This window comes from Pagrus major, chromosome 9 (assembly GCF_040436345.1).
Source record: "Pagrus major chromosome 9, Pma_NU_1.0".
Taxonomy (NCBI): Eukaryota; Metazoa; Chordata; class Actinopteri; order Spariformes; family Sparidae; genus Pagrus; species Pagrus major.
The window spans coordinates 14,910,185-14,923,467 of NC_133223.1; the positions used below are offsets into that span (position 1 = coordinate 14,910,185).

The 13,283-nt window shown below is 39.2% G+C and overlaps 1 protein-coding gene across 1 annotated transcript in view; it reads left to right on the forward strand.

The window, feature by feature from the left end:
- Positions 1–12,431, forward strand: part of nalf1b (NALCN channel auxiliary factor 1b) — an 84,250-nt gene extending 71,819 nt beyond the window's left edge. The window contains exons 2-3 of the mRNA XM_073474029.1: positions 8,214–8,385; positions 12,130–12,431. Of these exons, the coding sequence (XP_073330130.1) occupies positions 8,214–8,385; positions 12,130–12,431 (474 nt within the window). The remainder of the gene's footprint in view (positions 1–8,213; positions 8,386–12,129) is intronic.
- Positions 12,432–13,283: the final 852 nt, after the last annotated feature.

A 13,283-nucleotide genomic window follows, 5' to 3' on the forward strand; every position in this document is an offset into this window, starting at 1 on the left:
ATGAATTATTAATATACAAACATACAACAAGTAATGAACGTGTTTTTACTATATCAGTCCTTTGTTCACATTCATTTCATAACACAGAGGCAAATTCTATATCTAAAAACAGTCCTTTAAGTCACTAAGTCTATCTTTTCTTATTATATTATTTAGGGTATTCATTTATCTATATTCATATTGCCTTGTTATCATTCTGTGTTATATCATTAGAAAGCCTTAAAAAGCATGTCACTGAATGCCAAATAAGTTAAGATTTGATTCAACTGGACAGTTGGAATATCATTATCATTAGTTTCGCAGGGAGCAAAAAGGCCATGTGAATATGAATTATATGTATGAGTGTTAAACAAATGCAAAGGTTGGAAATTTGACATTTAAACTTTAATTAGGCATCAAAAACAGCAGCCAATCAGAAATGCTGAACAAGAAGCATTCGTACTGAATGCAGTCATAGAAAATAAAGTGTGATTCTGGATGCTAGACGCTTTGTTGCTTTCACTGGAAGTCCGACAGCAGAATATTCCACTTGTTAATTTGTAACCATGGCGATAGCATGGTGTTCACAGTTTATCATTGGGAAAAATTTCATGCATTCAAGAGGAAGAAACTCTTTATTTCCTCCTCGGTGGATACCAAGAAAGATGTGACATGATAAAGGCCATGTTGGTGAAATTTTACAGATGATACTCTGACGTCCCGTTCCCGTGAAGTCAGCATTAAGCTGCGCTGCAGAAAGCTGACAGAAACACTAAATAAAAGAGTTGTTTTTCTATGAAATGATGCACCGTCTCATCTGGTCAACTCAACGCTTGTCATAAAAATCTGGTGTAAACTCGCAAACGCCCCACAAGAACACTTCAGCGACCCCCTTTTAAAAGTATTCCAGCGCCAGCACTGCTCCTGTTGAGAAACACTGTTATAGAGGCTATTTTGCATGGATTTTAATGCAGGTGTGCCTTGAGATTTTTGTCTTCTTCTTTAGTATGCCTTGGCCACAAAAAGTTTGAAAACCACTGTCCTAAAACATTCTCTAGTGTGACAAGTTTTAGTTATTTTACATACTGGTGCATTTCTGTTGTCTTTCATAAAAGTGTTGCTGTGCTTGTTCTCTCTAAAGTACGTTTTGCAGAAGGAGACAGAACAATTTTGGTGCATGGAGACAAAATCTGGATAACAATTAGTATAAAGAAGCACTATGGAGTTTTGGAGAAGAAACTCTGATTTTTATAATATTAATGAGGTAATAACTCAAACTTGTATTTTTTTTTTACCATTACTGAATAAACAAGCTGTTCTCAGGGGAAAATAAGGTACCCAGAATACTATTTGAAGCTAGAAAGGTGGCAGGGTCCGCCACATATAAACAAAGTAAAACCGTTTTTAAGGTCAGTTTGTTTATTCAGTTTGTTTAAGCATAAAAAAATCAAGATGATCTTTCTCTTCTGATTAAAATTTCTTCCCCAAAACTACATAGTGCACCTTTAAAGCAGTGTAAAATTCAAAAAGTCAGAAGAAAATCAGCGTATTTTCTGGTGAAAATTGGTAACAAAGAAGCAGAGACGATGAGGCTTAACTTGAATTCACTCAGTTGCCATCATTCCCTTTTGTTGTTCTACTCTCTTGCCCCGAACTGACACAAGTCAAAATTATGCTAATACCAAGCTATTGTTCTGCACACTTGTCCTGGTTCATTATTTAAACCGAGGATCATTCAAATAAACAGAGCAGAAAAGAGGATCAAAGAAAAAGAGGATAGCCTGCGTGCAGTGAAGCAGTGAATGGCTGTGTTAGTTGTAATTGACAAGGCAGCTCATGAGACTCTGCGATGTGTTTATGTGAGTCTGTGGCTCTGTGTAGCGCTGCCGTACTGGACTGCGTGTTCACCAGCTCCCTCGGCCTCCGTCAGCAGTTTAGCCGCAACCACAAGTCCAGATAAAACATTAAAGACGAGGCACTGACAAGGCAGGGCCATCCGGGGCCACTTAAAACCAATACCACAGGGCAGGGTAAGGCCCTCCATCAATTACAACCTTATTAGCCTAATCATTATGAAATAATCCAATCCAGGAGACAGCTGAGTCTCAACTCTGCAGATCACCAGCAGGCAAGCAAACCAGTGCAGAGCAGGGAGGGAATGAGGCGTAACAAACTTGCGACTGACAAAATGACATGCGTTTTAGAGGTGAAGATGGGATTGTTGGAGCAGATCAATCTTTTTAAATGGCATATTTTCAGATTTCAAGAGCAAACCATCTTGTTTTGACCACGGGGGGTGTTTTTCGCCTTTCAGACACAATGAACAAGTTTCCAGCCGGACGTTTGCAGTGACAACAAGCATTACCTCTATGTTTATTTACTTAAAGCAGACAGACAATTTCTCCAATAAACCAGGAGCCGCAGATTCTCTCAATTTACCTGTTGCCAGAAAATTAATTGCAAGCGACTTTGATTATCGATTAGAGCGGCTGTAAGCGTTGTCAGCGTTTTAGCTAACACGTGAATATGCAGCGATATTCGCCAGACATAGCAGCAAGCAGGAGGATCCTGGAGCAGACAGGACCGCCTCTTTATGGAGTTCTCTGTCCTGATTGGATAAAGTGAGCAGGGATACCTGAAAATGTATTATTTCTTTTTTTTCACAGTTTTTGACATTTTGTGGGCTATTCAATTAATCGATCAGTTAAACTTGTATGTTGAAGTAAACATGTTTGTAACGCTGTGATCCTACCCTCTCACTGAAGTACAGAAACAAGTGACAGAGACACCATTCACCCCGTTACAAGACACTGTACCATCGACATGATTGTGAAGCTGCTATTTTAAGAAAGAAAAAGTGACATAATGTTACTTTGATTGACAATGTAAGTAATCATTGATTGAAGCCCTTTTTGAGACCCTCTCTTACCTTCTTATATATCTCCTTATACAGTCAATGGTCTCTGTATACTCAGAGTCATGCTACAGAAATAGAGCCATACTTTGCTCAAGTTGTTGTTGTCATGTTCAACTTTAGCAAATGTGGTTTCTCTTAAATCCACATTGCCTAGAGCACATCTCCATCTGTTCATATCTACTGTCTTTTTTCCATTGACTTTTATTGCATTGACACAGCCTATACATATTTCTTTGCATTGTGCGAAGACATTGCAGCTGAACTGAAGCATGTGCTGGGGAGAATGGGGTTTCATCCAAACAAGTTTATATTTATTTTATGTTTTCTTTATCTCCGGGAGGACAGTACATATATGTAGTAACATTAAATTTAATTTTTGATTAAAACATTTGTTTTCAGCACTTACAACTATCCCATTAGACTATCGGTGTTATACTATTGGCTCACAAACCTTGTTAGATTCACAATCATAATAATGTTTTTAAGCTTATGCTTTTATTCTGCACCTTTCTACAAGCATGTCTACATCAAAATGTTATTAACATCACCTTTAATAATGGAAAGAACCGCAGAGTAGAAGCAAATGTAACTAATAAGTGAGGGAGAACAAGAATTATCATAAAAAGATCAATTCTACTGTAACTGCTAACTCAGTCTTATTTGAAAATACATTTCGTAGGCTCTTCATGTGTGCGCCTATTAGAGCATTTACAGTAAACACATCACTTGCAAGTCAAAGCATCTGAGACTGTATTGCAGCTGCACCCTCAATGGGAACGACGACACAGTGACAGCAGTTAACGCAGAGGCGAATGGAAGACTTTAAAGGAAGTGAGAGGTGACAGAAAAAAAGGAGAGTAAAAATTTGAAAGCCAGCTGGCTGACCTCTAACTCACTGAGCTGGTGATTGAGGAGAAGGCAGTATTTTACTCTCTCCCCTCGGGGATTGTGAGAACACAGCAGATTGGAAAAAAAAGTTATATAAAGGAGAGAAAGAGTCCATCCTACCACTATCTCTATCATGACACTCCTCTCCCTATCTCTCCCACTCTCTGTCTCTTTCTCCCTCTCTGAGATTTGACAGCAGGATGATAAAGTACCAGTCGTGGCTCTACAGTAGACTGATGATTGAGGGAGTGGGGAGCTCGCATGTAGCAGCGGCCCCACTAACTGGGACTGAGTGCAAAGGGGACACGGCTGTGTGGCAAAGGGCCGAAAGGAGGCGGAGTTTCTCTCCACATCTGTTGCACTTCAGACAGCTGTTCTGCTGACTGGTTTCTACCTGTATGAGACCTTGTCTTCTAAGCTCAAGTGGAAGCTGAGGGGCTGCTTCAGGCGGTGTTTAAAGATAATCTCTTCATTTGTGATGTTATTGATTATTCAGCTTTTGATCTTCTGATTCGTGTCCGAGCCTCGGCGCAAATGACCAGACAGACCTTGACTTTAACATTGTTTTTCTCAGATTCTGCTGAGTCGGGCGAACGTGAACGGATAAACACCGAAACCCTTGACACCACTCGACGCTCATTGCCAAAGACATTTTTAGTGTAATGTGATACGTTGCTGAATTTCGCTCAGTTTGTCTTTATCTCCCCGTGCTGACAGCTACAGGATGAGCAGGAGGGCATGAAATGGAAAATGTGTCGCACTGACAAAATGCAAACAACAAGCGTGTACTCGCTCACACACATACACAGACGCACAGTATGCTAATCATTTAGAAATATTAATCTGATGTATACAAGATGTGACATTAGGTCTTGTGACCACATTTTAATTGGTGACATTCACACAGGGATCGATTAGAGAGAAGGGCAGTGCCTGAGTGTGTGTGTGTGTGTGTGTGTGTGTGTGTGTGTGTTTGTGTGTGTGAGACTTCAACGTGAAATCTAATTATCAGCGCGCAGCAATTTACCGCACAACATCTGTGCATGTGTGCAGAATGTCTGTATGTGCACTATTCAGCCGTGTCCACTGTTGGGTACATTCCTCTCAGTCGACAATATGCATGATGGATGATTCAACCCAACAGCTACTGTGTTATTTTCAATCAATATTTATGTAACGATTTAATGATATGATAAATTTCAGATGCTACAGACTAACATCTCAGTGCGGCCATCACAAGCACAAAGGATATTTGAGTACCAGACAATAGGGTACTTGTCACAGTAAAGACGATTGTTAAACTCCTCTTTGTTATTCCAGCAACATTTTAACCTTTTTAACTGCAGTATTCACCACTCAAAGTCTGAACTCAAAGTCTGAATAATTTGCAAACATGAATCCAAGACAGACAGTCTCTAAGAATAGTTCCCTAATGCACTGCATTATTTTTTTTCCTCTGTTGAATCACATATTGCAGACTAATTTGTAAATGAAACTCCAACTTGTACTGCACTTATGCCATATTACAGAGCAGTCAAGGATAATGACAAACATCTATTCATTGAAAAAAGCCACAATGCTCATAAGATATTATATGTAAGAGTTCTGTATTAAAATGTCTAAAAACAACTAGACCTTTGTTATATATTTTGTTGAATTGTGGATTTGCCAACAATCAAACAAGAGAAATCCACAAGCTTACTCAAGGTAACCATGCGTTTCATTTGGTCGCCTGTTTACATGATTTATTACCTGATTCTCTCCTCTTGAGCTGGCTGGCACAACACTCGCCAAATGTCTGGTTTTAATAGAGAGACCCCTAGCTACAGAAATTACATATTGTGCATTTAATAATAAGCCCATTACCAGTATCTGATTAAGTCAGCATATTATCATCATTAGCTCTGTTATCCCAAACATAACCTGTATTGTCTGTTAATCATTTTGTACCCTCAGTATTTTTCTTGTCCTCTCCTCTGCTTTACACCACTTACATCTTGGCTTGACTGCAACTGTCCAGTTATAATTCATTTCAGAGAGCAGACTTTGGTACTTACACTGTCAATTTCCCTGCACATTTTTGATGAGTGTATTTCGGACTGACTGTTTATCAATCATCATTACATTTGTGTGCATGTGTATGCTTCTTCTTTGATGTTTTCAGGGATTATATTGGTATTAATGTGTGTCATTCAAAAATACATCACGTCAACACACACACTCTATCTTGCTCTTGTCTGTCTTACACCTTGCATAGACTTACATTCATTTCCCGGGGCCTTCCCATAACCATAACTGCTGCTTTCCTCACCCTGACCTTAACCTAGCCTTAAACCTTAAGTCCTCACTCTTAAATTTTATGATTCACGTTATGAGGACTTGTGTTTCGTCCTCACAATGTGACTGTGTAAACAGAAGTCCACACACAAACACACACACACACACACACACACACACACACGTTAGTATCTATGAATGAGTGATACAATCTCTGGTTTGCTGCACTGTTTTTAGGCGTGATGATTAGCTCACAGCAGGTGCTAGCTTGCCTCACAGTCCACGGGGTGTTTCACAGGAAATACCAGCTAATTGCTGCAGGTGATAATGCCACACAATGAGGCGACCACCTTATCGCATGAGAAAAGAAAATAAGGTGCCAAGTAAATCATTTGTCCCCACTTGTGCACCTGTAGAGTTGAGGAAATGGGTGAGAAAAGATTACCAAATTACCTCCAACAGACATCAATTTTATGTATTATCGGCTATTTTAACTAATAATTGTAAACAGCAGTGTTTGTATTATTAAATGTTTCATGATAATTCACAATATATGCTTGTTAATCTGCTGTGTTTACAAACATTACTGATGTAAACAAAGCTAACAGTATCAGATACCATTAATAACCTGATTGTTGATTATTGATAAGTCATCCAGTTCTGCTTTTGATTTTTATTGATCTGATGCACTTATTTCATTTAGATCTCTGATTGTGCCTTTTATGGTAATCTAGAAAGGTTCCAGTCTAGAAATAAGCAGCTCTGAAAAGTGTTCAAAGGTTTGAAATAAGTATTAAAGGTTGTTTTTTCAGATCATATTACGTGACAGCACGTTATGAGTAAAATACACTGGATATTAATAATTTATTCATAGTTTTTTATTTTCATTCCTAATTTTAGCACAATCTCAAACCTAACATCTTAAAATAAGAGCAGCAACTGGCCAAACCAGCATTTAAACCCCCATAAAGAACTTAAATAAATACAAATTTGCTTGTCAAGACAAGGCTTGAATTATAGTAAGTCCATTTATACTCAAAGAAGACCAACTAAATCTGAATGTCAGTATAAGAGAGAGATTGAGTTTTTGCAGTGTTGTATCTCACCCATTTTTTAAAACTTTGTTTTATAGTATTTTTTCCTGTTGTTCAAGAAAACATTATTAGGTAAGAATTTATAATAACCATCATTAATAAATGGTAAATTTATAGTCAATTTCACTTTAGTAAATAGTTATTTTCACCATTAATAAAACATCAAAAAGCTTTATAAACCATTTATCAAGCAACTGTTGACTGTAAACAACAATTGCAGAATAAATGTTAATAAAGCATTTCATTGTTTGTTACCAGTCAAATAACTATTAACTAAAGTTTAATTAACTATGAATTTACCATTTATTAATGAAAGGTATCATAAAGAGTTACAGTCTATTGACTATAAGCTCACTGACTGGCCTTTTCTGGATCCTTCAAACACTCCTCAGTGTCTCTCTCAGCAGATCGTGTTTGCTCAGCTGTCAGACGGTTAATGTTTGATTCTCCTGACTGTGATTGATTATTATACCGTAGGCCCAGTTGACATTACTGATGTAAACAAACAAAATGAATTAGCTTCAGAAAACATTAGCTGTTGTCTAAAGTGAGTCCCTGTATTCATTTGAGAGTGATAACAAATCCTAATCTCTTGTTATGATTTTTCTGGTGGGTGTTTACATTATGATTATGCCGTAGATTGAGACTTTAAATGCTTGTTAAACAAGTTTAAACAATGTCCTGTGGTGCATTACATTTTACTCCAGCTGTATATAGTCAACCATTAATGATCATTGCATATAAAACAATAATTATCCTCCTGAAATGTAGCCACACAGTTCACAGTAACACAAAGGTTTTCTGAGAGAAGGTTTGGTAACACTGTATATTGACTGATAAAGTGATGACTTCCCAGCAACAGCCAGATTCATTAAACAGTGGATATAAGGATCACCAAGATACCTGCTCAGCCTTGTGTGAATCAATAGCTGTGGAGGTCATGAATGATGCACATACATGTGAGAGTGTGCATGTGTGTCTGCCTATTATCCAGTGAAACTCATCAATATCCTCTCTCTCTCTCCCCCCCTGCCCTCACCTCTCTGTCTCCCACCTAGATGGTTTATAAGCCCTGGCTGTGTTCTCAGTACTTCCAGACCACCCAGATGCACTGCAGTAAGCGAATCCCCTGTGGTCAGTACTGCCTGGAGGTGCAGCAGCGGTGCCCCTTCGTCCTGCCCGACAATGATGATCTCATTCATGGAGGCAGCCCCAGTTTTATATGCACAGGTACAAAAAAATGAACCTGGTGTTTGTGCATTCTTCTGTTTGTTTTTAGCCGATGTGTTTGTTTTCTTATTTTAAAGATTAGCATCAAAACAGTACATGAAGCTGCCAAGTGTAGCTTTAGAGTGCTCTGCTGACTCTTTGACACCTCATGTAATGTCCTGTAGATGATGCTCTTGGCCTAAGTAACTCTCTGTACAATGAGCAGACACATAGTTAGTACGTAAGGAGCGTAGAGTCTTGCTCAGTGATGCTTAAGACAGGATGCACAACCTCTGATGGACACACTGTCACACTGTGAGCACTTTACAGATACAGGATGTTCTGTCTAATCACCGGACTAACAGGGTGATGCACCAGAACAGCAAAGTGTTGCCCATTATTCACAGAACGAAGAGGCACAGTGACAACAAGTCTGTATGCTCTCTCTGTACTGAACGGCATATAGCGCTCTGTGGTCCAGTGTTAGTGAAATAAATGGTTAACTTTGTCGCGACCACATACTGTACATAGAAGGTGAGTCGCCCACAGTAATACTCTGTGAGCAGTTTTTTTGTCCCCACAGCACGATTAATACGAAGACACTTATATCACATGTTGATGCTGCCCTCTGGTGGTCATGTGGAGCATCAAGTTACATTCATGTACAGTATGAAAGAAGACATTCAAAACAGTGTTTGCGTTTCTTATTTGTTTACGTTTTTGTACAGCTCAATTGTACTTATTTATATTAGAGATCTACGTTTATGTTTTTTTTGATACAAATAGCGATTATAAGTATTGAAGGAGAAGAGTAACTGATATTTGGAACCGATATGCAGTAAAAATGAAAATAAATTCAGAATAACAAGTGACGGGCTGTAACCAAGTACAATTTACTCAAGTGCTGTGCTTTACTTCAGTATTTCCACACCACTTATTCAGATTATTCAGTGATTAGAGGCTATTAATTGTGACATGTAACCGATTAGATGGTGTTGTGGGTGGGACATTCAGTGAAACCACAGAGTGGTGACTACAGATAGTGAGAGGATGCTGCATCACAGCCAAAGTACCACATTTTAAAATTAATTTACTTTCACAGCAATCAGATACAAATAAAACTCTGATACCAGGATGAATATTGGCCCAGCTAACATAATAAATATATAAATTAATAAATATAAATATATTCATTAAGAATATCAAACAAAGCTTTGCCTATTATATTGGCAGTGTTTTATACTTTTCTTATTGTAAGTCTTTTGGAAAGACCAAAACCAATAGTTTCTGATCTCTCCAGCGTCTCCATCTATTCCAACTGAAGAATTCTTTAGTAATATGTCACAGATATATACCTACATTTTCTTACAAAGGCTAGATTAATTATGCCCAACAGATGGGCATTGTAGATTTCACCAAATGTTACGCAAACAGAAGTAAATTGTAAATTTGTTTTGGACTATTTTCAGCTGTGGATGAATACATATTTGCTGCACTAATTAGTATTCATAAAAAAGAGTGTTAAATGTGGGAGTCAAAATAAACTACAGTGCCCATGTCACTCAATGCAACAATGTGACTCATTGATGTGTTTTAAATAGTTGTATGGAGGTCTATGACACATAAGAGTAAACTATCAGCGTCACTTAAGTGTATTTAGTCTTTTCATGGGCAGGCAGTAAGAAAATACAGAATGTGAGCCTTTGTTGGCACTTTTTATGCAATAGAAAGGTCCTACCATGTGACAATCAGTTCTAAATGTACAGTCTGCTTTGTGGATGCTGAGCACAACTAATCATCACATATTTGCGTGAATAAGTAAGCGAGTCAGACTACCTTGCAGCTCCTCAGGCTGCGTCTTTCACTTCCACAGGTAGGCACATGTGTATATTTTGTCAATAATTCTGTTTCCCCGAAACGCAGATTTGTCAGAAACTTGCAGTAATTACACGGTTCCTGCTGTCACAGTTAAGCTGTTGACAGTCAAACTGTGCTGAGTGGGCACACACTTCTTCAAATCTCACTCCTCACATTAGCATGCACACTGGCCCTGACAAACCCTCTTTGCATAATGTCAGTGGAGACTGTGTCAGACTGCTGTTTGTGACTTCAGTCCTTGTGTCTATGTAGTGTACAGTTTATCTTTAGCATACAGTTTGTGTCCAAAAAAGCACACAACACTACATTTTTGGACTCCATACATCAAAAGCACTTTTATAGTGTATCCTAGGGTCATTTCAGTAATTACATTGAATTGCTGAGTGGAGCAGCAAAGAGACATTAGAGGTGCAGCATGCACAATAAAAAGATTCATTACAATCTGGTTGTAAGACGGCTCAGTGCACTACAGCTTTAGACGCAACACGTGAAATGCCTAAACATATGAAGAAAACATCTTAACCCTTTCAAAAAAAATCTCATGCATCACATTTTAGAAAAGAAGGCTGCAAATTGGTTCCAAGGAATCAGCTCTGCAGAGAACCTGTCATGGCTCTTCACACATCACCACCCTGGTAAAAAGAAATAAAATAAGCACAGAAAAGGCTCTACTTCTTAAGGAAACTTAAGACGGCTAAATTCTGGAGTCAAATTCTGGTCAACTTTTACAGAGGAGCAATAGAAAGTGCATGGCCCAGGACAGGACGGCTCTGCAGCAGGTGATTAAAACTGCCCAAAACACCATTGGTACCCATCTACAGAGCATCAGTGATATCAGTGAGATGTCTGCACAGGGCCCAAAGGATACTAAAAGACAACACCCACCCCAGCCACAGTCTGTTCACAAAAGATATAGAAGTATCTGCTGCACATCTGTTGTACATCTCTGTGTTTTGGAATGACAAATAAATAGACCCTGAACCTTGAAAAATGTGAAAAATATTTTAATAATTCATCAATCGATTAATAATTTTGTCTGTTGAACAGAATAAAGCCCAATATGACATATTCATGCAGCTCGTTTTGTCTGAACAGCAGTCCAAATCCCCCTAAACATTCATATACCATAATAAACCCATAAAAATCAGCATATATTGATATTTGAGAAGGTTTAACCATTGAAATGTGCATCTGTGGTTGAGAAATTGATCACTGATGACCGTCAATTAATTGTTTTGTTGACTGACTTTTCGAATAACTTTTTCAGCTCTAGCTGCAAATACATAGATAACAAGCCAATCAAGAAACATGGCAAATCTATCACAGTAAAACATCTGGGTTAAACATTTTCAGGGGAAACTGAACATGTGTGACACATGGTTGCAATGTTTACATAACATTCTGATAGCATGATATGACGTTATCAGAGACATCAGATATACAGTGTCAGACTTTTTGTACCATATTTTTCTATTTTCTATTTTCTTGTCCCTCTGAAAACATCTTTTTTGTTGTAACACAGTTTCATTTGTTCAGTTTGACAGTGGTGTCTGTATTTGCTGTGCATGTGAGTGTCTTTCTTCATTTCTTGTGGATTTTTTGCCAGTTGCTTGTGTTTTCTCACACTGCAGTGCACTGACCTGTCTTGGATGCCTCGCTCAAGAATAATCAAGTTCATAAGAATTCATTTCCACTGTAGTCTGTTGTTATTTTCTCTTCTTTGTCTGAAGCTTGGCAAGCTAGCAATACTCTTTTTTTGACAGAAAGCAAGTTCAGGTTTTTAGAAAAAAAAAGAAAAAAGATTTAGCATCTTTAAGACAACATTTGGACTGTGAGCTAACTGTTTATATCTCCACCTCCACCCCCCTTCCCTGAAACAAACCCCAGGGCTGCTGGAGGACTATCCATCAGGTGTGGACCCGGATGCAGAGTGCTGTGACGTGCGGTGGGACTTGAAAGTGGACAACCGTTCCCGGGGGACACTGAAAAGAACTCACCCGCCATGCCAGCACCGTACCTCCCTCAGCTCCTCGGCAGCCTGCAGACTGTGTAACAGCCGGCTCAAACTCTGCCTGCTGGTCCTCGTCCTCCTACACACTGTCGCCAGCCTCACTGCATCCCACAATGCAACAGGACTGGGCCTCCCCGCCATCGCGCCTCTGGAGGAGAGCCCCGCCAATGAGGAGTGATAGAGCTGCCAGGAGGAGGTGAGGTTGTTGGGGTGGGGGATTCCCTCGCCATGGCAACCGGTGTGGAAAAATACAGCCACAGTTGTGCGAGCGGATGGAGCTGTGTGCCTGTGGACATTCTGCAGCGCGTTCTGGCAAACGGAAAATGTGGGACGCTTTGAGACGAAAGACACACAAATCAATCAAAACAAATAAATAAGTAGACAAACAGACATACTAAGGGACTCGAGCAGTCCTTTGGATAGAAAGGGGACAATGCCACAGCCTTTGTTGAGTGGGAAGGTCGGCTTCCTCATGGCTGAGTTTCTCTCACTACGCTTTTTTACACTGTGTTCCAATTATTGGTTTCTGTTGCACTGGCTGACTATGGAATAACACAATCATATTCTCTTTCTAATGTTCATCCTTTGTGTTTGTTTCTGGGTCTCTAATGCAGGAAGATAATGTGTTCTCTAAATAAGACAGATAATGTGTAAAAAAAAAAATAATAATAATAATTAGCTGCAAGTTTGTGGGTGTGCGATGGTTTGTGTTTCGAGATTTACTGCGTGTGCGAGCATGCGTGGGCGTGTGTGTGCTCGCGTGCATGTCTTTACATGTGTGTATGTGCGAGTGTGTGTGTGTGTGTATGTGAGAGAGAGAGGATAAGTGTGTGTTCCTGACACGTACCCTAGAAGTCTACCTAACAGGCTGGTGCAGCGATAATGTTTTTATGGAGGCCCCCCCTCAGATGTCACTTAGCTCTGCCACGCTGGTTTGTTGGCCACAATCCCGTCAAATCTCTACTGGGTTTTGAATGTGGTTCTGATGTCCATGATAAGCACTGTGTTTAACACAGGTTTATGGTTTTCC